The sequence below is a fragment of the Megalobrama amblycephala genome, linkage group LG5, assembly GCF_018812025.1.
Source record: "Megalobrama amblycephala isolate DHTTF-2021 linkage group LG5, ASM1881202v1, whole genome shotgun sequence".
Taxonomy (NCBI): Eukaryota; Metazoa; Chordata; class Actinopteri; order Cypriniformes; family Xenocyprididae; genus Megalobrama; species Megalobrama amblycephala.
The window spans coordinates 31,501,675-31,528,332 of NC_063048.1; the positions used below are offsets into that span (position 1 = coordinate 31,501,675).

The following is a 26,658-nucleotide window of genomic DNA, read 5'->3' on the forward strand; positions in this document are numbered from 1 at the left end:
CAGATGAGAAAGTAATAAGCAACCTATTAATACTGATGCCAAAAAGAAAGTGCGTCACTTAGACCTGTTTCACACATCTGCATCATCTAATTATTGAAATATTCAGAGCTGCAGGTGGTAAAGAACCCACCCACACCAGCTCTTAGCTTGATATTGGTTGACCCTCTTGACAATAGCATAATTATAACCTGGAATTTCAGCAACACATGGCTTAGTTCATTTAGAGCACACATCAAACATCAGGGAAACGGACTCCGCGAGTCTGTGTGTTTGCGTTCCCTCAGTTGTAAACAGCAATTCTGAGCTAGATAAGGAGGCCGAAGGTAATGGAGAGAAAATCCTTTTAGAACTCGTCATGCTCTGTACAGCGTCTAGATTAGGATTTCTGTTTATAATCCTAATGAAAATCGGTGTTGGAAATGACTTTCTTAATCAGCTAATACTGAGGCCTGTGCCAGCTTCTTTAGTTTGCCCAACAGCTCATGTTATCTTGCACACCTAGTTTGTTTACAGCTTTCCAAATGTAATTGAGACCACACTAACTGGCTGGTAGTAAGAGGTTTGGCCTTGAAAGGCGAAATCCTCTCATGTTATGAACCGCTCAGTAAAACTGGGTTTGGATCTCGGCAGGGAGCTGCTAATCATTACTGGTGTTTGATTTTTCCCAAACTTCGATCCTAACTTCCATAGGTTCAGAAAGCAACAGAACGAATGACCTACTTTGGAAACTGTGGGTCATTCTGCACTCTAGAAGTAGCAGACAATAACAAAAATGATTTCAAATGTCTTCCATTTTCTTCAGCACACCGCAAAGTACACAGAAGTAACAAGGGGTCAGCCATTTGCTTGAGTCGGAGTCATTAGAGTTGTTTTTTCGAGTGTGGCTTGATTTGTTTCAGTGTTCAATATAATCTTTTTGCAAGTATTCAAGAAGACGAAATGCCCTTGAGTTTCTTTATTCTCCAAAGACAGACATTCACATAGCAGCAGGTATTTTTAAAAACATAAAAAAAATGACTGCAAAAGATTCTCTATTTAATGCAGAACTCCAGAAAAAAGTAGGAAACCAAAACTCTAATATGGTCACCTTATTTAGGGACTTGAAATGCAGCACATGTCAGGATCAGTACATATTATGACACATTTGGTGTGTTTATCTCTTAATTGGTGGGATGAGGACAACCCCCTCCATTGTGCTGGCCTGTCTCTGCAATTCCACTTTCATATTTTGCCTCAATCGCTTCAGCTGCCATTGCAGCACAGCCTCCCTCTCCCTCAGCTCACCCAGAGCCGTCGATGCCTGGAGCTTCCCAGCTGTCACTGCCAGGCCAGGATCTCCGTTGTGGAACCTGTGAGGTGGCTTTGTGGGCTGTGGATCTTGGAGACATGGCAAAAAGCCACTTGATATGATTGCGGAGGTGTTAGTAAGATGTAGACCCTCTAAATAGCCTGCAACCTTCTTCTCCACCTCCATTCTCTGCCTTTCGGAGAGCCGAGAAACCCCCTGATGTCCCCCCTAATGAGAACGAGAGCTTGCTAAGACTGATGATCTCAACAGACTGGAATACTGATCAAACATCAAATAGATATCAATATCAAAAAGAAAAGTATTGCAGTAGCCCAGATGATCAAGGACGTGGGAGTATAAATGTCAGTGTATATCACAAGGAATGCGTTTAGAATTGATGTGAAGAAAATTTAGTCTCAGACATTCAGAGTAAGGCCGCAGCCATAGCAGGCAGTCATTTTTTATAATAGGTTAGATCTGTGGTTGTACCACATCACAAAGACCACCTAATTATCCATCAGGCCCACCACATAAAATTTTCTTACAATGAAGTTTAATTTATTCAGGCAATAAAAGAATGCAATGATGAGATGACCTAGTTTTTTTTTTTTTAATAATTCTTTAGCTCTATCCTCCCTCATTATCGGGATATTAAAACAGTCTGTAGAACCTTTGAACAGGTAATAAAACATGATTTTCCACATGCACAGAACAAATCATTTTCCTTGGGGAATTGGAGCCAATGGAAAATCAATGAAAAGTAATAATAATAGTACTGTCAATATTAACGTGTTAACGAATGCGATGAATTTTTTCAGTTTAAAGTCACGGTCACACTAGATTTTGAGCATCCGAAATTTGTTCAGACACTGTAACGGTCGTGATACGACATCGCGCTCTGCAGTGTCTTTTTTATAAACATAAATTCAACATATAACAAATAGTAATACATTCGAAATTCAAAAAATATATACAATCTACATGACTTTACTGCCAAAAAATATTGTTCTTTTAATTCAGCCAAGGGGTCATGCGTGACGTATTGATCTTCTACTGGTCACACGTCTTCACGTGATACGAGTTCACCAAACTTGAACTTTGAAATGCAAAAATTTTCGCATTGTGTTTCTGGTCTGATGCATTCACATGCGTATAAATGGAAGTAAAAGGAATGGAAAGTGCAGTGTGACCACCCCTTAACGCGTTAAAAATATTTAAAGGAATTAACGCAGCATCCGTTTTTCCCCCTCATAATTTGGCTAACGTTACAGTATATGATCACACTCTTATTCATGCAAATGCTTTTAAACCATTCAAGCGTCACAAGACAAACAACACACACATGACTCATGTGCACAGAAAGACGCGCGCCAGTATCGAGTTCTCTTTTGTCTTGAACAAACAATAACACAGACTTATGCCAAAATGGCAGTTTTGTCAAGTATCCTCATAAGAGCAGTCTTAAATTAGTTAAATAACGTCTTAAATTAACTTAAAGAGTAGTGAGAAAATGAGATGCGTGTCAAATCCACGTCATGTTCAGCAGAAGCAGCCTAATAAACCAGTTGCTGTGATGTCTGTCATTAATGTTAATCAAAGAACAAAGGTAACAGAGAAACTTGTAGCTTTAATAAGGATTAATCTATATTTCATTTATAATTTATGCAGTGTAGACTGTAAAGTGTTAGATAACTTTATTCGATTTCCTACCTGTAGGAAGGCCACAGGTACAGTAAATATGACATTTAGGCCTATTATAATTGGTTAGACTGTTTTAAGTTCACTTAAATTAAAAGTTGTTATTTTTAAAGCCTAATAAATGTTAAAATTTATAGCTTTCAGTTATACTGTAATGTTGAATATCTATCATTAATGTTTAAAAAAAATCAATTTCATAGAGACATCAATAGCAGTATTGGTATCAGTGATACTGGTCTTCATTCATAAAAAGATGCCATTAAACAAATATTTAAAATATACTGTCTTTAAAGTTGTTTCTAAATTAATTTGGAGAGTAACTGTGAAATTATTACAATATAAAAATATTAAAAACTCCAATGTTTTTAATTGCAATCAATTACAGAAAAAAAATGTGTGATTAATTAGTTATTTTTTTTAATCAATTGACAATAACTTCTCATTTATATTATTTAAATATTCATATATTTTTTATAAATAATAATTTATTTTTAATTTAATTCTTTGTCACTGTTTTTTGTGTATTGTTGAGAGGGAAAGGCAACTAAAGGATGATGTAATGTGTGACTGAGTTTATATAAATATTAAAGGTGCCCTAGATTATGTTTTTAAAAGATGCCTATTTTGGGGCATCATTATAAATGTGCCGATTTTATGCTGCGGCCCCTTTAAATCCCGTGCTCTCCGCCCACAGAGCTCGCGCTTGCCTTAAACAGTGCCTTAACAAAGTTTACACAGCTAATATAACCCTCAAAATGGATCTTTACAAAGTGTTCGTCATGCATGCGGCATGCAAGCGTCGGATTATGTGAGTATTGTATACTGTGTTTACTTCTGATTTTAAATGAGTTTGATAGTGCTCTGTGGCTAACGGGTAATGCTACACTGTTGGAGAGATTTATAAAGAATGAAGTTGTGTTTATGCATTATACAGACTGCAAGTGTTTAAAAATGAAAATAGCGATGGCTCTCTTGTCTCCGTTAATACAGTAATAACCGATGGTAACTTTAACCACATTTAACAGTACATTAGCAACATGCTAACGAAACATTTAGAAAGACAGTTTACAAATATCACAAAAAATATCATGTTATCATGGATCATGTCAGTTATTATTGCTCCATCTGCCATTTTTCGCTATTGTTCTTGCTTGCTTACCTAGTATGATGATTCAGCTGTGCACAGATCCAGACGTTAATACTGGCTGCCCTTGTCTAATGCCTCGATCATGGGCTGGCATATGCAAATATTGGGGGCGTACACCCCGACTGTTATGTAACAGTCGGTGTTATGTTGAGATTCGCCTGTTCTTCTGAGGTCTTTTAAACAAATGAGATTTATATAAGAAGGAGGAAACAATGGAGTTTGAGACTCACTGTATGTCATTTCCATGTACTGAACTCTTGTTATTTAACTATGCCAAGATAAATTCAATTTTTCATTCGAGGGCACCTTTAAAACTTAACACTGTCAGCATCTCAAGCACCAAAACTGACAAGAGTTTGAATTTTTAAAACTTCATGAACTTCATGCAGTGAATTCCTGGCCTTATTATAAGCTGAAGCTTTCCCGTCTGCACTTATGCAGGTGGATCTAACCTACTGGCGGGTCATTACCTGTGAGGTGAGTGTGAGAGTGGACTGCTCTATTCTTCTGGCTCTCAGTTCTGTCTGCAGCCTTAGCAGCATCTTGTCAAGTCGTCTGACGGCTCTCCTGGTCTTGTCGCCGTGAGGACACCTCACCGTGACAGCCCGCTCCCCAGGTGGCCAGTCGGCAGGCTCCACTTCGGACACATCGGTGAGGGAGCTGTCGATCACGCTGTCCTGCATGGAGACAATGGCATGAGTGCAACAGGTCAGTCAGGAAACACTTCTGCATCAATTGAGATGCACTGTGCTCAAGTCATGCCTGATCAGCGAGATCTGCTAAAAGAATTATATCTCTTTGGATTCATTTACTAAAAAGCTATCAGAAGACTTTTTTTGCTGCAGGTTCTCATTTACAACCAAAAACATGCATACTGTGTGGTTTATTTTCATCAGGTTTCTTTATTGTGCAATCAATCACAATTTAACTCGGTTGTTACATTTTTTGAAGAAAAAGTGCTTAGACATGCAAAAGGCTAAAAGGGTGTCTTCAGACCTGTACTGGAGTTTCTTTATTTCGACTAGGGTTTCATGATATTGGAAAAAGAGCCCTTAAAGCTTCTCCTTTGTTGTCAACAGGTTAAAACACTTTTCATTACGATCATAGAAAACACTGTATGATGGGTTGCACACATGTAAATGAATACAGTGCCATGCTTCCCTCCGAAACCTGCAGCATGTACATTTATTGAACTAAATCACAGCCTTTATGACTTGACAATCGTATATCAAATCGCAATATCATATAGTCAATAGTCACATTGCGATAAAGATTTTATTCTCATATATCATCCAGTCCTAATGATTAAAAACGCCACTTCAAAATGGACCAAAATGTATTAAATTACACTAGTAACGTGAGCAAACTGTCCACTTCACTGATCATAACTGCCCTTAAAAATAAGTATACAGTACTTCAAATTAATTGAATTAAATATACTTAAGTAAAGTTCAAGTGTATTTTTAAGTATACTTTATGTTGTAAGTATACTAATATCAATGTACTAGGCTGGGTTCCACTCCAGTTTTAGACACGCACTCGCAAACTTCCTTAAGCACTTCTCCTCGGGGGAATCCCTGCTGCCATTTTAAAGTGTGTTCCACTTCGTGAAGTGGACGAGGGATGTTTATATGGACAGACCCTTGCTCCCTCGATTTTGAAAGAGGAAGCAAGTCTACTTCATAAGTACACTTCAGGCAGCTCCATATACCACAATGCAACACGATTGTGACGTTACCGCACATCGCATTTAATTTACCACACTACAAACAGCTCTATGGTATATGATTTTTTTTTTTTTTTTTTTTTATATTTAAAAAAAAAAAACACACCTATATACATATAGAATGCTGCATTAAACAATTTTGCATGGGGAAAAAATTAAATAAAAATCAACTCCATAGCGGATTCCAAGTGATCAAGGGCTTAGATCGTTCCAATTCAGTCCATTGCAAATGTTCTGCCAGTAGTGGGCACTCATGCAACATAAGCAATGGTGTACATCAGAGTCAACGCGACTGAAGGAAGTTAGCGAGGGAAGGGCAAAAAACAGTGTATTTGTAAGTGTACCATTTCAATAGTACTTGGGACTAAACTGGCCCACATTTTTAAGTACACTTTAAGTCAAGTGTAACAGTAGTAAACTGAGTACACAACTAGTTTGCGTCTACATTTTTAGTTTATACTGCAACTATACTAAAAGGGGACTTATGGGTATACTGATACTGATGTAGAAACCGGAAGCACTGCACTGTGTCTACAACGTAAACAGCGTAGGAGACTGGCAGGGAAGAGAAGAAACTGTTGAATAAAGTAATTATTTTTGTTTTGTTTTTGCGCACAAAAAGTATCCTCATTGTTTCATAACAATGAACCACAGTCGAAAAGACTATTTTAACAATGTCTTTACTACCTTTCTGGACCTTGAAAGTGGTAATTAAATTGCTGTCTATGGAGGAGTCAGAAAGCTCTCGGATTTCGTTAAAAATATCTTAATGAACGAAAGTCGGGTTTTGAATGACATGAGGGTGAATGAACTAACCCTTTAAGGAGTTTTGGAGCAGTGGGCAGCCATTTTTGCTGTGGTGCTCGGGGAGCGATTGGGGTTAGTTGTATTTGCTCAAGGGCACCTCAGTCATTTCCTTCCGGTATCGAGACTCAAACCTGCAACCAGTTACCAACCGGTTACCAGTCTGACTCTCTATTACCATTAGGCCACGTCTGCCCCCCAAATAATAACCCTACATTTGAGCAATGATAACAGCAAGCACAACTGATTGTTTTCTAGTTAAAACATTTCTGCTACAACATGTCCCAACACTTCAGAATAACCATCAAAGTGTTTTGGTTAGATGATCCAGTTTTCTCTAAGTCAGACTTTGTGCGAGCACCTCCAAAGAAAATCGATTCTTTAAGAAACCCCTGCTAATCAACAGTGGCTCAACCAATAGCTGAAGCTTAAGAGCTGCTTCCATCACTCTTGTGTGGACAGTGACAAAACAATCCTGCCCAAATAGCACTCCATCCCCAAAATGTTTGGCTTTCATCAAGGACTATAGATTTCCCATTGAAGCAGTGGGCACACTATTTGATTTCCATTCCTTTTCTTCCTGTTCTTTGGACCGGGGAACCTTTGTCTGAGTTTTAAAAGTCTAGATTGAATTTCTCACTAAAAGGCACCAAAAATTGAATGAACAGGGTTTAAAGTATTTCTACTACAACTCAGTTTGATAGTGGTTATTGTAATTCAGTGAAACCTCACAATGTGCTTTATTCTGATTGTTTGTCTTTTATCGACTTATATTGAGGTACAACATAACAGAATTGTAAGAGGAAAAGTAATCGATTCAATAGTCTGATGTGCTGGAAGTGGGAAAACAAAACCCCTCCAACATTTGTCCATCTGTACTCAAAGACACCCAGGAGCTCACCGCTCTTGAATAGCAGTTAAAACATCCCTTTTTACTTCAAAATGCACACTGAGAATGAAAAATGAAACCCCTGCCAAGTGCCCAGGACCCACTCCTGCTAGCCGGGGACTTCTTTACAACTTCATTTCAAATTGGAGAGGTGCCAGCATGAGCGAGGGCTCTTGTCTGCCAGATTCAGAGTCCTGGAGCACCAGTGCATCACTGTGAGTGACAACTCAAAGCTGGGCAAGGTTACTGCGGGAAGACCGCCAGTCTGGCTCTCTAACAACACTGGGGTAATATACATATTAGATTTAGCGTTATTGGTAACTTTTCAGAGTAAGCTAATCTGGTAGTGTTGAAAATCTCCCACATCTGTCTCAACGAACTGGCCATGCATAAATACCTGGGGCTGAACAGCGATGTGACAGCGTGAACAAACAGAATATTAGATAAAGGAGCGCAAGTTTGAATCTCAAATTCATTCCAGCATGGAACAAAGCAGACGTACCATCCAGCACCAGAATAAAGGCTCGAGAAGTTTCCAATCCAGATACGCCTCCAGAATCCCATTTAGCACTTGTATCCGCTCCAGCTCCTGAAAGAAAATGTAACAAAAAAAATCCTGATTACACGCAGGGTAGCGCTGTTGTTGTTTTTTTAAAACAATGCAACCCCCAGTGGCCCTACAGTGCAAGTACAGTTTTGTGCACAGTTTTTGGCAGCTGCTTTGATCTGTACTCAGGGGCAATTTTTTTCCCTGTAGGAGCTCGGCTAATACCTCACGTCTCTGCAGTTAGACAGGGACTTAGGCTGATAACTTCTCTCAGCACCCCACACAGGCTGAAGGGCAATGGGGAGGGAGAAATCCCTGAGCTGCCCACCATAACTTACAAGGCTTGAGAAGAGAGATCTATTTGCTGGTGTCTGACTCGCATTGTATACTTACACACACTCGGACGTGACAGTCCAAAGTCTAGAATACCTGGAGAAAGCTATTAGTTAAGAAGCAAGACCCCCCACCCCCCTGCAATCTTTGCTCATGGGCACTTGGCTCTGCTGCCAGGATGTTTTGAGCCAATTATCGGAGCCATACATGCCTCCGATACATACAATTATCGAGCCATACAAACATACATACATCTGATTGGCTGATGTCACCAAAAGAAAAAATTATAAAGCTAAGCCATTATAAAGCTCGGATGCGTCAGGATATTTATTAATATTTCTGTGATTATGTTCATCAGAAAGAAGAAAGTCATATACACCTAGGATGGCTTGAGGGTGAGTAAAGCTTGGGCTAATTTTCATTTCAAAGCGAACTAATCTTTTAACTGTCACCCCCATGCAAGCGGGACGCTTGGCGCTGTTTTTATTTATTGCCATTTTTTCGCAACATATATTTCAGTAATCATCATAAATTAGGTATAATTCGAAAGCGTAAAAACTCAGCATTCATCATTTGAAATCGCTCTGAAATTGGACATTACGTTACCACGGAAACGGTACTTTAAATCCTTTTAGCGGGCTCCTCCCCCTAGTGGGCGTTGTTATGTTTCACATTGCAAATTGATTTTTTTAACTACTTTATAGTCAAAACAAGCTTTCGTATTTAGTGTCTGCTTTGTGATAGAAGTGATATGTGGACAGAAATTTATTAATTTGTTACAGGAGAAATGCGTCAAAAAAAAATTCAATGGAATGTGGGTGACACCCTGTGGTTTTTGTTTAAAAAAAAAAAAATCTCAATATTTGTGATAACAACTTCAAATTTGGAACATAACTTGGTTAGACATGTGGCTTTGATTTTATATAATTTTTAGAGTAAAAGTTATTTTGTAAAAATATATATTTTATATAAAATTCTAAAATTTTTAGTACAGTACATTTGATTTAGAGAAAATTAACATTACTCATTTATTTATTCTATAATTTTATTCATAGTTTCATTTTTAAGTGCTTTAACTTCAGCAACAATCTAAGCGTCATCTTTAAAACAAGAGCAAACTTAGGAAAAAATACCTGATTTCTGATTTTTAAAATGTAATTTATGACAAAGCAGATTTTTTTAGCAGTGATTACTCTCAGTCTTCAGTGTCACGTGATCCTTCAGAAAAAATTATATTATGCTGATTTGGTGCTCAAAAACATTTCTTATTATCAAAGTTTGTGCCGTTTAATATTTTTGTGGAAAATGAATAAATGGATAAATATTGCTGTGTATTATTGCATTTTAATGGGTTCTCATAAATAAAAAAAATTCGTTTTACATCACATCACATTGTTTTACTGTATTATAAGTAGGTTTATACTATATTTTTTACTTGCACTAAACATTTAGCCTCTACTTGCTACAATATCTGTTCAAAATAAACATTCCTCTGATTACAAAAAAAGAAATCCAAGACCTAGGTAGCAGCATTTTAAAAAAATTCTCTTTTTCACATAACGTCTCCTTTTCTCATCTTTCACTCACTTTCTCTATATCCCACTCGTCCTTTTTCATACTTTTTAAAGACACACTAAACAACCTGCCTGACAAAAACAGCCCCTTCGTTAGATGTCAGGAGGGAGACTTTTTCTCTGAGATAAAATACTCTTACAAAAGCCTCTAAAGAGCAAGGGAAAAAGGAAGGGAACAGGAGAGCGTGGGCCTTTTGACTTTTAAGATCAAGATCCACACTCTTCAAACAAGCAGGATTTCCCACCTTGTCAATCTGTCACACCAAAGAACAGGGCGGCACGTACATAGAGGTGGATGCTTCATTACAGCCTTCTCCAGAATAAGCCAGGGGATGAAAAACACATTGACAGCTGCGTGCAATCATTCGCCGATTGAAATGAGCTTGTTACCTAGCTTACGGCAGTTATTATCGAGCGCTGATCACCATATGCTCTGATGACGGATAGAAGCACTTAACATACACCAAAGGAATACAAATGCGATGAGAAAAATCTCTGGAGAGAATCTAATTTAGAAAAGGTGTCACTTGTCATGTAATAACAATGATCAGAAGCTGAACTCATCACATTTGCTCAGTGTTTAATGCAGAAATCCCAGGACCAACATGATCTCATGCCAATATTTCATTAAAATGTTCCAGTGTTTTTATGTCACCTTGTCAAGTGCAGTTGATGTCATGTTGCTGTGAAGGGAACCAGTGACATGAGGCTGACAGACGGTAGAGGGGCTGATACTGGAGATGACCTAGAGAAAGAGATCACAGGAAATCATTTCATTTCTGCATTTACATCCTAATATGTGGTTTTCATCATTATTTTAGGCTATAATGTGTTGAGTGACTTGCCCTATGAGTGAATTTGGACCCCTCTTCCTGGGCTGAAAGTAAGCTCTTCCACTGGAGCCTCAGTTTCCCATATTGCCACTGCAGTGCCTGTAGTACCTGATCCGTCTTCACAGTGGCATCCTCTCCTAGTCCACGTGCCACAACGTCATCCTGTCCAGGTAACAGACCTAGGTGGATCTTACATGTCCACACATGAGGAAAAATCATTACAGTAGCTTTCAAGCACCATTTTTATTAGTGCTGAAACAACATCTGGAGGCAAAAAGTACAAATCCTACAATACAAAACAAGTGAAGATAAAAAAAAAACTTCAGTAGTTTTATTATTTAACCCCTGTGAACCCCAAGTTAAATCTCAGGGGAGATTTTGATTTTGCTTTGTTAAACCCATAAAACATAAATCTCAACTTGGGGCTGTTGAAAGAAAATATATATTATTTTTTTGATCTTTTTTGTAAATAACAGCTTTGCTTTCTTTGAGCAATTGTGTGGATGATGATCATAGTAGTATATACATTACCGGTAAGATTTTTTAAAATGTTTTTTAAAGAATTCTCTCAACAAGGTTGCATTTATTTGATTGAAATACAGTAAAAACAGTAATATTGTGAAATTACTACAATTCACAGTTAACTGTTTACTATTTTAACATGTTTTAAAATGTAATGTATTCCTGTGAAAGCAAAGCTGAATTTTCAGCATCATTACTTCAGGCTTCAGTGTCACATGACCCTTCAGAAATCATTCTAATATGCTGATTTGCTGCTCAATATGCTGATTTATGTGCATATACATACAGATGTAGATACATGCAGTACTTGTTTTAAGAACAATGCAACACTCCTATTTTTGTCCCTGTAAAATGTCTAAAAGCTGGTATTAAATAACAGATTCCGGTAACACTTTACAATACGGGTGCACTAATATGCATTAACTCATGCTTAACTAATGCACAGATAATCATGTTTTAATGTATGACTCATGAAGAACTAAACCAAAAATTAATGATATTGCATCAGCATCTAATAAAGTTTCTCTATGATTAATAGATTAATTAATATATGAATTGTTATTAATTAAATGTGTCAGTGTATTAATTCCTTAATAACACATTTTATTAACTAATAGTGCAAGTTAATGTGTTAATTAACACAATGGTTTGAAGCCATGTACTTCAACTTCCAGTTGTCTGCTTTAATTAATCATTAACTAATGATTTGCAAATGTATCATTATGTTATAACTTCACTTGTTGAGGCACATGACTATAAACTAATTGTTAAGGAATATGTCATTATGGTTTTGACATCTACACTAAGCCATGGATTTCAATTTCCAACTATCTACAAGCATGATTCCACATGAACTGCTGCATCCAGAACCTTGTTATTCATGGCACAGGAATGTGTCAGGTTAAGCTTGAGGTCAAGGATTCAAAGGTGGAACGCTGAGAACATGTGGCCGGGCACTGCTATTTCGTAAAACTGTGTCAGGACCGGACAAAGAGAATAGAACCCATTATAATCAGAGATAGTGATACTACACTGGATGCGGCACGACGCAACACAACACAACAAAACGTCACTTCTGTTATGAAGGACAAATGGACTTGCAATGGTCTATCATGTCCAGTGTAAACAGCTGTTGCGGCATGTCTCAATAAGGGTCGCATCCAGTTTAAACACAACATCAATCTGTAGTTCAGATTCTGGTGTGCTGATATTTGTGTACAGCCCAACTTACCCATCCTTCAAAAACATTCTCTGTCATTACACTCACTGCATGTGCAACTGTCAAACCCATTAATTACATATTATTTAACAATTAGTTAATAGTCATGTGCCTCAACAAGTACAGTCATAACATAATGATACATTTTCAAATCATTAGTTAATGATTAATTAAAGCAGACAACTGGAAGTTGAAGTACATGGCTTCAACCCATTGTGGTAGTTAACACATTAACTTACACTTTTAGTTAATAAAATGTGTTAAGGAATTAAAGGATTAGTTCACCCAAAAATGAAAATTCTGTCATTTATTACTCACCCTCATGCTGTTCCACACCCATAAGACCTTCATTCATCTTCAGAACACAAATTAAGATATTTTAGTTGAAATCTGATGGCTCCGTGAGGCCTTCATAGCCAGCAATGACATTTCCTCTCTCAAGATCCATAAAGGTACTAAAAACATTACTAAATCGGTTCATGCGAGTACAGTGGTTCAATATTAATATTATAAAGCGACAAGAATATTTTTGGTGCGCCAAAAAAAAACTAAATAATGACTTATTTAGTGATGGCCGATTTCAAAACACTGCTTCATGAAGCATCGGATCATAAATGAATCAGTGTATCGAATCATGATTCAGATCGCGTGTCAAACTGCCAACGGCTGAAATCACGTAACTTTGGCGCTCCGAACAGCAGATTCGATACACTGATTCATTTATGATCCGATGCTTCATGAAGCAGTGTTTTGAAATCGGCCATCACTAAATAAGTCGTTATTTTGTTTTTTTTGGAGCTCCAAAAATATTCTCGTTGCTTTATAATATTAATATTGAACCACTGTACTCACATGAACTGATTTAAATATGTTTTTAGTACCTTTATGGATCTTGAGAGAGGAAGTGTCATTGCTCCCTATGGAGGCCTCACAGAGCCATCGGATTTCAACTAAAATATCTTAATTTGTGTTCTGAAGATGAACGAAGGTCTTACGGGTGTGGAACAGCATGAGGGTGAGTAATAAATGACAGAATTTTCATTTTTGGGTGAACTAACCCTTTAATACATTATAACACATTTAATTAAAAACAATTCATTTATTACTTAATCTATTAATCATAGAGAAACTTTATTAGATGCTGATGCAGTAATCATTAATTAATGGTTTAGTTCGTCATGAGTCATACATTAAAACATGATTATCTGTGCATTAGTTAAGCATGAATTAATGCATATTAGTGCACCCGTATTGTAAAATGTTACCCTGGCTGATTCCTGTATTTTTTAACCAGTTTGCTTCTTTTTTGCTAATAGGCATTTTAGTAAATTGATGATACTAATATATGTTAATAAAAACTAGAGTTAGAAAGAACACATTTCTGGTTTACTGAAATGTTGGGTTGTGATGGTACATAAGACAAAAAAGATTTGGAAACGCTGACTTAACCAAATAATAAATGAGTGGAAAAACCTTAAAATTGATAAAAAACAACAACAACAACAACAAAAATCAAACAGGATTGCACTTAATTTTGTTCCATTTCATTTTTTTGTAATGAAAAACACTAGGGTGTGTGTGCTAGCTTACCAAACAAAAGCGTGAACCTTGAAGTTTCTGCTATTCTTGTTCGTTGATATGACTCGGGCCAATCCTTTAAAGTAAGTCTGAGGGGTTTTTTTATTTTGTTTTTTTTCCATCAATTAAGTGACAATCAAATCAGAGATACTTCAAATTATAATAGCACACTTCTCCTCAACACGCCACACCATTTGGAGTATCACTCATGACTGTAGCGCAAACAGTGTGGGATGAGGATAATGTATGCTTAGAGGGATAATTGACCCAAAAATTAAACTTTTGTCATCATTCACTCACAGTTGTTCTAAACCTGTATGAGTTTCTATCTTCTGTTAAACACAAAAGAAGATATTTTAAAGAATGTAGGTAACCAACCAGACAGTTGACAGTAGCCATTCACTTCCATAGACAGTTTTTTTTTTCTAATATGGAAGTCAAATGTTTGATTACCAACATTCTTTAAATATCTTCTTTTGTGTTCAACAGAAGATAGAAACTCATACAGGTTTGGAACAACATGAGGGTATGGAAGCCTGTTTCTGCGATGAAATAAAAAATTAAAAAGTTAATTGCGACTTTTTGTCTGACAATTCTGACTTTTTTCTTGTGATTTAAAGTCAGAATTGTGAGATATAATCACGCGATTGCATGTTATAATGTCCAATTTTGAGGGAAAAAAAGATGACATTTTTTCTCAGAATTGTGAGATATAAATGTGCAATTCTGAGAAAAAATTTCATCTTTTTCCCCTCACAATTCTGACTTTAAATCACAAGAAAAAAGTCTGATAATTGACAGATAAAAAGTAAAGAAAGTAGAGAAAATCTACTTATATCTTGAAATTCTGACTTTATAAGACGCAATTGTGAGTTTATATCTAGCAATTCTGATTAAAAAGTCAGAATTGCGACTATATCTCGAAATTCTGACTTTATAATGCAATTCTGACTTTATAACTCACAAATGCAAGAAAAAAAAATGTCCAAATTGTGAGATTAAAAAGTCGCAATTATCTTTTTATTTTTTTATTTAGTGGCGTAAAAAAGCTTCCATATGAGGGTAAGTGATGACAAAATGTTCATTTTTGGATGAACTATCCCTTTAAGGTTAGTAGCATTATTAACCCTAGGTATGAGCAATAGTGATGCTTGATTTAGCAAGCACAACTACTGAACCAGATGAAACTGAAACTTAGGAAGCCTCCATTAGATTAAAGTTTCAGGACTTAACCAATTAGTCTTTTAAAAAGAGTGAAACAGCTTTAAAATTGATCCTAAGAGCAAACAGGATTTTATTCGTTGTGTTCCAGTCATGATTGCTTTTTATTAGAAAGTCAATTAGATTAGTCAACCAAGAGCAAACGGAACCACAAGTTCTGTTTAGTATCTCAGCCTTGTGTAATGTTCTTGAGAGGTCACTAATATGATTTCAATAACAACACTGTTGGGTTTTTTTTTTGGTTTCTTTCTGTTGGTGTGCATCTATGTGCATAACGTGCAGTGTTATTCTGCTCTCTGCTGGCCTTGTATAGAATAACACTTGATACACTAACCTTTCATTTACAAAATACTATTGTTTAGCATCAACAGAGAAAAGCAACTGTTAAAATTAGTAATCTCTCTCTTGATCAGATCACTGAAACTCAAGGTCTCACCGTTGGTGCAGATGAAAGCATGTCTAACTGATGAACCTTCTCTGCCAGCAGGAAGTCCAGCAGATTACCAGATGACAGCACCCATCCGAAAGCCAGGAGCAGATCTCGGCTCCCCACCTCTTCAATGTGACTGGGAGGCCGGGGCCCCACCACCCATGGAGCCCCATAGCCACAGTGCCACAGAGCACTCCTCACAAACAACAGCTGCATGTCTGCAAGCACAACAGTGTGGGTTGTACAAACAATAATGTATCACACATGGACTCCAGTTATGGGCAATGATGAATTTTACCAAAGTCTATAGAGTCCTGGCAGTAGCACGCACAATCCACTGCAAAGGCTCTCTGCAGAAGCCTGCTTAACAAACTCCACATGTCCAGTGCCTGGAAGCAAAGCATATTTTTGAGCACACTAAGCATTGTTTACCTAGTCAACGATGACCATCTATCAAATTATCCTAAATTAAATTAGAGAGAGGGAGAGGGAGACTGAAGTGGGTATCACAATAGCCACCCATGTAGATCTTACCGCATCTTTTCTATTGAATTTGGCTCTCCTGAAAGCCTCGGCTGTCGGGATGGACTCGACGCTTAACCCAGACAGTAGTTTACAGAGAGAAGTGATTACTTCTTTCACTTTAACACTCTTCTCGCGCTGCATTTTTCTTGTAGTATGTTGACAGTCTTGACGGTCGTTAGGCAACAGTCACTTCCTAGTTGAGGGATCTTTGCGCCGTTTTGATTAGTTGCTGTTTTGGCGCGCATCATGATTGACGTGAATCCTGACCAATAGGAACTGTAGGCAGCCCACCACGATAACGTCTGCATAAAAATGCAAAACTCTTTATTTATTTTGTATATTTTCTTTATTATTTGTATTTTTATTTTATTTTCCGCTCCATAGTAGCATTGTTATATATTTAAAATGTAGACATCTGAAAGGATCTGAAAGAAGATGAATGTCATTTCCTCATATTTTGTGAATATGTAACGTTTATGATAACTGAGTAATGAACTGAAAACACAATAATAATCATGATTGGTCATTTTTATTTTATTATTATTTTATTTGCAGGGATAGTCAGATAAATAAGTAGACTGTGTACAACTTTACTTCATAAAGAACTTTACTGCCCCCTACTGTTAAAGACTTATAGTTCATCCCCTAGATGAAAACAAATTCAAAGCTAGGCCTATGAAGTATTAAAGGGTTAGTTCCCCAAAAATTAAAATTGTCATTAATTACTCACCCTCACGTCATTTCACACCCGTAAGACCTTCGTTCATCTTCAGAACACAAATTAAGATATTTTTGATAAAATCCGGTGAGGCCTGCATTGCCAGCAAGATAATTAAGTCAAGTCAAGTCAAATTTATTTATATAGCGCTTTTTACAATTGGTAATTGTTTCAAAGCAGCTTTACATGTTAGAAGCACAGAAAAAAGGGAAGTGGTTAAAAATAAGCTGTACAAACAAGCGTGGTAATATGTAACATATACAAGATGGTGCTACATTAAGCCAATGTCGGCTGACTCCCAGGGGTGGAAAAAACCCCTAGGAGAAAAACACAGCGTGCTAACACTGGGAAAAAAGTCCTAGGAGGGAAAAAACCCCTTGGAAGATTTATATAATATATGTAAATGATCAAAATCTGAATTATACATTTTTATTATAGAGATTAAAAATAGATTATATATAAATATATGTAAGCGGATACGGAGATTAAAAATCTGAATTATAGATGCAGCCAGAACTGGATCTGTAGGCCCATTGTCTCCTGGGCTACGTTGTAGTCAGGTCCAGACACAGGTTCTCCATCTGATCTGGATACGGCCTGGATCCAGCACCCGGCAAACCTCAGGATAAGCAAAGAGACTGATATTAGCGTAGATGCCATTCTTATTCTGATGTACAGGTATATCAAGTGTTATAGGAAATGTTCTCGGTTCCGGCCGACCTAATTATTGCAGCGTAACAATCCTTTAACGGATTTGAAAAATGTCAATGTATTGATAATGTGTTATGTGTATGCAAGAGCAAAGAGATGTGTTTTTAGTCTAGATTTAAACTGACAGAGTGTGTCTGCTTCCCGAACAATGCTAGGAAGATTGTTCCAGAGTTTAGGTGCTAAATAGGAAAAGGATCTGCCGCCTTCAGTTGATTTTGATATTCTGGGTATTATCAACTGGCCTGAATTCTGAGATTGCAATAGACATGAAGGACTATAATGCACCAAGAACTCGCTTAGATATTGGGGAGCTAAACCATTTAGAGCTTTATAAGTAACTAGCAAGATTTTAAAATCTATACGATGTTTAATAGGGAGCCAATGTAATGTTGACAGAACTGGGCTAATATGGTCATACTTTCTGGTTCTAGTAAGAACTCTAGCTGCCGCATTTTGGACCAACTGTAGTCTGTTTAAAAGCCGAGCAGAACAACCACCCAGTAGAGCGTTACAGTAATCTAGTCTTGAGGTCATGAATGCATGAACCAACTGTTCCGCATTTGTCATTGAGAGCATATGTCGTAATTTAGATATATTTTTTAGATGGAAGAAGGCGGTTTTACAGATACTAGAAACATGACTTTCAAATGAAAGATTGGTATCAAAGAGCACACCCAGGTTCCTAACTGAGGACGAAGATTTAATGGAGCACCCGTCAAGTGTTAGAGAGTATTCAAGGTTTTTTCGTGAGGAAGTTTTTGGTCCAAAGATTAGGATATCAGTTTTTTCTGAATTTAATAATAAGACATTTCTTGTCATCCAGTTTTTAATGTCAGCTATGCATTCTGTTAGTTTTGTGAATTTGTAGGTTTCGTCAGGGCGCGAGGAAATATAGAGCTGAGTATCATCAGCGTAGCAGTGAAAACTAACACCATGCTTCCTAATTATCTCTCCTAAGGGCAGCATGTACAGAGTGAAAAGCAACGGTCCTAGTACTGAGCCTTGTGGTACTCCATATTGAACTTGTGAACGATACGACATATCTTCATTAACTACTACAGACTGATAACGGTCAGTTAAGTAAGATTTGAACCATGCCAAAGCAATTCCACTAATGCCAATATAGTTTTCAAGTCTTTTTAAAAGAATGTTGTGATCGATAGTGTCAAAAGCAGCACTGAGATCTAATAACACTAATAGAGAAATACAGCCACGAAATACAATTAACACTTTCTAATGCCCAGAAAGCTACTAAAGACATATTTAAAACAGTTCATGTGACTACAGTGATTCAACCTTAATGCTATGAAGTGACGATAATACTTTTTTGTGCAGCAAAAAAACAAAATAACGACTTTATTCAACAATATCTAGTGATGGGCGATTTCAAAACACTGCTTCATTAAGCTTCGAAGCTTTACGAATCTTTTGTTTCGAATCAGTGGTTCGGAGCGCATATCAAACTGCCAAAGTCACCAGTCACCATGGTGAACCATTAAATCTCGATACACTTATCACATAACAAAGCCTTGTTTACTGAAATCACGTGACTTAGTTTGATACGAGCTCCGAACCACTGATTCGAAACAAAAGATTCGTAAAGCTTCATGAAGAAGTGTTTTGAAATCGCCCATCACTAGATATTGTGGAATAAAGACATTATTTTGTTTTTTTAGCGCACAAAAAGTATTCTCGTCGCTTCATAACATTAAGGTTGAACCACTGTAGTCACATGAACTGTTTTAAATACATCTTTAGTAGCTTTCTGGGCATCTGAAAGTGTTAATTATCTTACTGGCAATGCAGGCCTCACTGAGCCATCGGATTTTATCAAAAATATCTTAATTTGTGTTCTGAAGATGAACGAAGGTCTTACAGGTGTGAAACGACATGAGGGTGATTAATTAATGACAATATTTTCATTTTTGGGTGAACTAACCCTTTAAAGATAATGTAATATAATAATAATAATTGAAAAGATAACAATATAACTTTTGCAAAGAGTAAAATAGTTTATTTTTTTCTTGTGAAACAGTAATCAAAAACAGTTAACATATAGAGGGGTCAAAAACATTAAAACATGCTTAAAAATGATTGTAAATATAAAATCTAAATCACATTCATAAAATTGTTAACAAGAAACTAAGTCAGATAACTTTTTAATTACAACATTAATTATAGCGCCTTTATTTGGCCACAGTACACTGAAGTTACTATATGGAGACATGCTACAAAGTGTTTACAAATTGCTCTCATTGTGCAACACATACAGTGTAGTGTGTTAATAACATGCATATGAATGAAACGGAATGACAACAACAGAATAACTGCCAATTATTAGGAGTTTTGCTTACTGTATGTCCAAAAAATTATTACAAAAAATATGCTTTTAGAAAATGCATTTAATTAAAACTGTTGTCCTTTTTATAGTCATTAATAAACTTCAGATACATATATATTTTTTAGTAGCCTCCTAATAGAGACTAAAGCATAGCACCACTAAAGAAGCAGTTATAGCCAATGTCATACCCTTAATGCATCTATCCATTCAGTTTTGTACTTGCTTTAATGTAATAACTGGCTTACATTTTACTGTTACAGTTTAACATGTTATTGGTCACCCTGAAAAGTACAATGTAAAAAAGTTTAGTTATTAACTTTCTTAACCTTTAATATGTCCTTCATGTGGTAACATGTAAATTAACTGGTTATTCAAGTCAAAAATATTATTCAATTCAGTATGACTGAATTAAGTTGTAGTAAATTAATAAAGTGATTTTTAAGGTTTAGATCAAGTAGAAATAATTGTTTGAGGTAACAATGGCACGCAACAATTCTTTTTACAGTGTAAGTAATTAGTATCGTCCCGTATGTCCTTCAGCACGACCCCATTGATTGTTCATCTCCGCTTGTGCCAAGGCTAACAAAACACGAGTCAACGGTGTGCTTTTCAAATCTATTCAAATAGTGTTGAAGCTCAAGAAAATGGATTTAGCTTTTTATCTTAATTTTTAATAAATAATAAAAAATGCAAACATTGCACAGACTTTTAACAGTAAAAATGCTGGTGTTTGAACAATAAAAACGCACCAACTTTAGAATATTAAAAGAAATTGCATTAACTCTCCCCTTCAGCTTCCTCCTCTTCTCGTTTGATGACGGGGTTACCTAAAAATCAAAAAAATGATGATTTTTTTGCAACCATGGCCTTATTAATACATTGCTCAGTGTAAATGAGTACACCCCCTTTGAAAAGTAACATTTTAATCAATATCTCAATAAACACAAAACCAATTTCCAAAATGTTGACAAGACTAAGTTTTATATAACATCTGTTTAACTTACAATATGAAAGTAAGGTTAATAATATAACTTAGAGAACAAAATTTTCAGTTTTAATCAAATTAGGGTAATGCAAAAATGAGTACACCCCACTGAAAGTCTCTGGAGCAAAGCTAAATTTTAGACTACAAATGTCTAATTTAACAAGAATTCAACCACAGGTGAGTATAATTATTCATTACACAGGTGTCCAGCAGACAGATGACTATAAAAGCATGTTAAAACTCCTTCCTATTTCATGCTGTCAGCAATGGCACCACATGGAAGAGAAATGTCACAAGACCTGAAAAGAAATAATTTCTTTACACCAGAAAGGTGAAGGCTACAAGAAGATCAGCAAAGCTTTACTTATCAGTCAGAATACTGTAGCAAAAGTGGTACAAATGAGCGGGTGCCATCCACGAAAGAAGCCTCTCCTAAAGCCCAGACACAAAAAAGCCCGCCTAGAGTTTGCCAGGGCCCATGCTGACAAAGATGAAGACTACTGGGACTCTATACTCTGGAGTGATGAGACCAAGATAAATGTTTTTGGAACTGATGGCTTCAAAACTGTATGGCGTTGCAAAGGTGAGGAATACAAAGAAAAATGCATGGTGCCTACAGTGAAACATGGTGGTGTCAGTGTCCTTATGTGGGGCTGCATGAGTGCTGCTGGTGTCGAGCTGCATTTCATTGATGGCATCATGAATTCACAGATGTACTGCTCTATGCTGAAAGAGAAGATGCTACCATCACTCCGTGCCCTTGGTCGTCATGCACTTTTCCAACATGACAATGATCCTAAACACACATCTAAGGCCACTGTTGGATTTCTGAAGAAGAACAGGGTGAAAGTGGGACATGTCCCCACCACTTTTTGAAAGGGTCGATATTGTCCCCACCACTTTTTGAAACATCTCGCGGATATCTAATACAAAAGAAACACCTCTAGTTGATTATCAATTTGAGTTAATAATAGGCGATCTGGCGCTGGGATGTGTTGTTTTTGAAATCATGTTGAGTGCTAGTTGTCGCTGTTATCAGAGGCGCAACAGTGTTCTCTTGGCGCTCGTGCACGCTGCGCAGTGTTCACACGGACGAGCGCTTCAATCTATCGCTTAACTGTTGCAGAGACTCTCTATTCGTTACGTTGAATCACAAAACAAAATACAAATAAACGTGTCCCTGCTTTTGATATACAATCACTGACGAACATCTTTGGTTTTAATGAGAGAAAAAAAAATATCATACATGGTTGGTTGGATTCGAACCCAGAATCTCTTGCATGCTAAACGAAAATGTTGCCTCCAGTCCATCAGGACAATCTATTTTTTACAGCGGATCCACGTATTTATTAACTAATATACATACTCTCGAGACATATTGTATTATAGCAGATGTAAGGAAGAAACTATCATATTAATTTTAATATCATATTATTATTATTATTATTATATAATACAATTACAATACCCCCCCCCCCCCCACATACACATTCCTGTCCCATCCACTTTTTAAAACAAAGTTACGCCACTGGATGTAATAGTTTTTGTTAGTAAGTAAGTAAGTAAGCAAAGTTTATTTATATAGCACATTTATCACAGCAAAGCTGACCAAAGTGCTGACCAAAGTCAAAGATAAACATAAAATAAAACAAAACAGATGATACAATAAAACAATGGGACATAGATAAGGTTTTTGGTTTTTGTTGTAGGGTGTACTCATTTTTGCATCACCCTTATTTGAGTAAAACTGAAAAATGTGTAATCTAAGTTATATTATTAACCTTACTTTCATGTTATAAGTTAAACAGATGTTATATCAAACTTAGTCTTGTCAACATTTTGGAAATTGTTTTTGTTCATTGAGATATTGTTTAAGATGATACTTTTCAAAGGGGGTGTACTTATTTACGCTGAACACAGTATATGAACATTTTTGTCATGTTATCACAAATATGATACTTACCATCTAGCTTTTTAAGCTTGGGAAGCCTCTTAGTAGCCTCCTCTAACCAGTTGCCTTCAGTGGAATACTTTTCTTCTAATGGGTTCCCCACAAAGACGAGGTCCACCAATGATGGAAGATCTGCCAGCTTCAGAAACTCCCCTAAGGAACAAAACAGCCTCCATCATGGGGTCCATCAACTGTTTGGTTACAGACATTCTTAAAATATCCTCTTTTATGTTCAGCAGAAGAAAGAAATTCACAATGGTTTTTGAACAACTTGAAGGTGAGTGAATGATGACAGAATTTTCATTTTTGGGTGAACTATCCCTTTAAAGGATTAGTTCACTTCAGAATTAAAATTTCTGGATAATTTACTCACCCCCATGTCATCTAAGGTGTTCATGTCTTCCTTTCTTCAGTCGAAAAGAAATAAAGGTTTTTGAGGAAAACATTCCAGGATTTTTCTCCATATAGTTGACTTCAACAGTTACCAACGGGTTGAAGGTCCAAATTGCAGTTTCAGTGCAGCTTCAAAGGGCTCTACACGATCCCAGACGATGAATAAGGGTCTTATCTAGTGAAACTATCTGTCATTTTCTAAAAAAATAAAATAAAAATGTATATACTTTTTAACCACAAATGCTCGTCTTGCACTGCTCTGTGATGCGACACGCATTATGTAATCACGTTGGAAAGGTCACACGTGATGTAGGCAGAGGTACCGATCCAGTGTCTACAAAGCAAAAGTGCCAAGACTAACAAAAAGGTAAAACAAAGATGTCGGACGATTTTGAATTTGGAGGAGAAAATGAGATGCAAAATTTGAAGCTGCATTCTTCAACCTGTTGGTAACTGTTAAAGTCCACTATATGGAGAAAAATCCTGGAATGTTTTCCTCAAAAAACATAATTTCTTTTCGACTGAAAAAAGATCTTGAATGACATGGAGGTGAGTAAATTATCAGGAAATTTTAATTCTGAACTGAACTAATCTTTAAGTGCCATGCCTAGGCTGCTGTCAGATTCTTAGGTGAAGTCTATTTTCCATGCTCACCCCACTCCTTGACCAAGTTATTGGACATGTATAACACTTTGAGTTTCTTCATGACGTGAATTCCCTTCAGTTTTTCTATGAGGTTATAAGAGATCCACAGCTCCTCCAGAGTATCACCTACTGCCTCCTGTCCGGGACAGAAGAGGTGTGTAAATTATCTCGACATTCTTAAAGTTATCATTAATGTTCTGTTACTTTACTTACAAGTCCATTAAGGTTTTTGATGTTATTCCGGCCCAAGGACAATATCTTAAGGTTCTCTGGAAGAGAAATGTAAATAAACTGTTTGGCGAACATGGTGAATGCACTTGACAGCTATCCACCTGAGGGGAAGTTATACTTACTTAGACCATTCAAGTTGGCAATTTTTTCAATACAGTTTGTAGACAGGGATAATTTCCTAGGCAGGACAGAATATATTAAAGAGTTATTATATCTGACACACATGGAAACTGGTTTATAAGAAAATACACCAAAAGTTGGAGTTGTATATTTAGACTCACTCGCAGTTGACAAGATTAGAAAGAGACGCATCCATTTTTTCAATGGGAGGGATCTGACCATAAAGCTTTACAGCCGTGGCCTCGCCTGCTTTTTCACCTGTTTTCTCCTCCTTGTAACAAACAAGTGAAATCAATTAACATAATTTATACAATTCCTAAATATACAGGTGCTGGTCATATAATTAGAATATCATGAAAAAGTTCATTTTTTTATTGTAAATTATTTAAAAAAATGAAACTTTCATATATTCTAGATTCCCTACATGTAAAGTAAAACATTTCAAACGTTTTTTTTTTTTTAATTTTTGTTGATTAGAGCGTACAGCTCATGAAAGTCCAAAATCCAGTATCTCAAAATATTAGAATATTTACATTTGTGTTTCGTTAAATGACCATCCCTACAGTATAAATTCTGGGTATCTCTTGTTCTTTGAAACCACACTAATGGGGAAGACTGCTGACTTGGCAATGGTCCAGGAGACAATCATTGACACCCTCCACAAAGAGACTAAGTCACAGAAGGTCATTACTGAATGGGGTGGCTGTTTACAGAGTGAAATATCAAAGCATATTGAATGCATAGTTGACTGGAAGGAAGAAATTGGGTAGGCAAAGGTGCACAAGCAACAGGGATGACCGCAAGCTTGAGAATACTGTCAAGTAAAGCCGATTCAAACACTTGGGAGAGCTTCACAATGAGTCAAATGAAGCCGGAGTCAGCGCATCAAGAGTCACCACACTCAGACATCTTCAGGAAAAGGACTACCAAGCCACTTCTGAAACAGAAACAACGTCAGAAGCATCTTACCTGGGCTAAGGAGAAAAAGAACAGGACAGTGAACAGAGGTCGAAAGTCCTCTTTTCAGATAAAAGTAAATTTTGCATTTCATGTTGAAATCATGGTCCCAAAGTCTGAAGGAAGACTGGAGAGGCACAGAATCCAAGCTGCTTGAAGTCTAGTGTGAAGTTTCTGAAGTCAGTAATGATTTGGGGGGGCCGTGACATCTGCTGGTGTTGGTCCATTGTGTTTTATCAAGTGCAAAGTCAATGCAGCCATCTTCCAGGAGATTTTGGAGCACTTTATGCTTCCATCTGCTGACAAGCTTTATGGAGATGCTGATTTCATTTTCCAGCAGGACTTTAGCACCTGCCCACAGTGCAAAAACCACTTCCAAGTGGTTTGCTGACCATGATATTATTGTGCTTTATTTGCCAGCCAACATGCCTGACCCCTGAATCTATGGGATATTTTCAAGAGAAAGATGAGAAACAGTCGACCCAACAATATACAAATGATCTGAAGGCTCAATAGTGCCTCAGCAGTGCCACAGGCTGATCACTTCCATGCCACACTTCACTGATGCTGTAATTTGTGCTAGGAGCAAGTCATTTGCTGTAATATGTGCTGCCGACCAAGTATTGAGTGCACAAATTAACATACTTTAAAGAATTTGAACTTTTCTGTTTTTCAAATCCATTTTTTGATTGATCTTAGGAAATATTCAAATATTTTGAGATACTGGATTTTGGACTTTCATGAGCTGTGCGCTCTAATCATCAAAATTATAAAAAAAAAAAAAAAAAAAAAAAAAAACTTTTGAAATGTTTTACTTTACATGTAGGGAATCTAGAATATATAAAAGTTTCATTTTTTAAAAATAATTTACAATAAAAAAAATGAACTTTTTGATGATATTCTAACTATATGACCAGCACCTGTACAGTTTATACAATGAATGTTTAATGTGGTAAAAACTGGAAAAAAAAGTTAATCTACAAACTAAATTAGTAATAAATGGTTTACCCATTTCACCAGGGCCTCTTTAATAGTTGTTGCTTTTGCCTGAAAACACATAAAAACTTGTGACTGGTCACTCACAGCAAGGTAAGATAATGCTCATTGTCTTTGTCATGGCAAAAAATATAATTAATAGTCGAAAACAAAAAGAATAATAAAATGTTGTTGTCTTTTTTCTCAATCTCAACAACTGTATGTTATTAAAATCACCAGCTCACTAATGAATACAGATGCTAATTTACAACAAGTTCGCTCACGTTATACATTACG

General features: G+C 36.6%; 2 protein-coding genes across 2 annotated transcripts in view; both read right to left on the bottom strand.

The window, feature by feature from the left end:
• Positions 1-940: 940 nt before the first annotated feature.
• tedc1 (tubulin epsilon and delta complex 1) lies at positions 941-16,559 on the bottom strand. The gene is made up of 8 exons (XM_048191852.1): positions 16,344-16,559; positions 16,108-16,198; positions 15,816-16,027; positions 10,852-11,028; positions 10,662-10,751; positions 8,055-8,141; positions 4,604-4,810; positions 941-1,516 (listed from the first exon to the last, which is right to left on the bottom strand). The coding sequence occupies exons 1-8, from the start codon at positions 16,473-16,475 to the stop codon at positions 1,154-1,156; spliced, it is 1,359 nt and encodes a 452-aa protein (XP_048047809.1). The 5' UTR covers positions 16,476-16,559; the 3' UTR covers positions 941-1,153.
• Positions 16,560-19,751: 3,192 nt separating this feature from the next.
• Positions 19,752-26,658, bottom strand: part of dnal1 (dynein, axonemal, light chain 1) — a 7,342-nt gene continuing 435 nt past the window's right edge. The window contains exons 2-8 of the mRNA XM_048191853.1: positions 26,395-26,433; positions 24,591-24,700; positions 24,432-24,487; positions 24,292-24,347; positions 24,088-24,214; positions 23,053-23,193; positions 19,752-20,931 (exon numbers count right to left, since the gene is read on the bottom strand). Of these exons, the coding sequence (XP_048047810.1) occupies positions 20,882-20,931; positions 23,053-23,193; positions 24,088-24,214; positions 24,292-24,347; positions 24,432-24,487; positions 24,591-24,700; positions 26,395-26,433 (579 nt within the window). The 3' untranslated portion in view covers positions 19,752-20,881. The remainder of the gene's footprint in view (positions 20,932-23,052; positions 23,194-24,087; positions 24,215-24,291; positions 24,348-24,431; positions 24,488-24,590; positions 24,701-26,394; positions 26,434-26,658) is intronic.

Coding starts and splice junctions, on each gene's coding strand:
- tedc1 (XM_048191852.1), bottom strand. CDS start 16,475: ATGCAGCGCGAGAAGAGTGTTAAAGTGAAAGAAGTAATCACTTCTCTC. Junction 10,752..10,851: donor GGTCCAAATTCACTCATAGG/GCAAGTCACTCA, acceptor CTCTTTCTCTAG/GTCATCTCCAGTATCAGCCC. Junction 1,517..4,603: donor CTCTCACACTCACCTCACAG/GTAATGACCCGC, acceptor CGTTCTCATTAG/GGGGGACATCAGGGGGTTTC.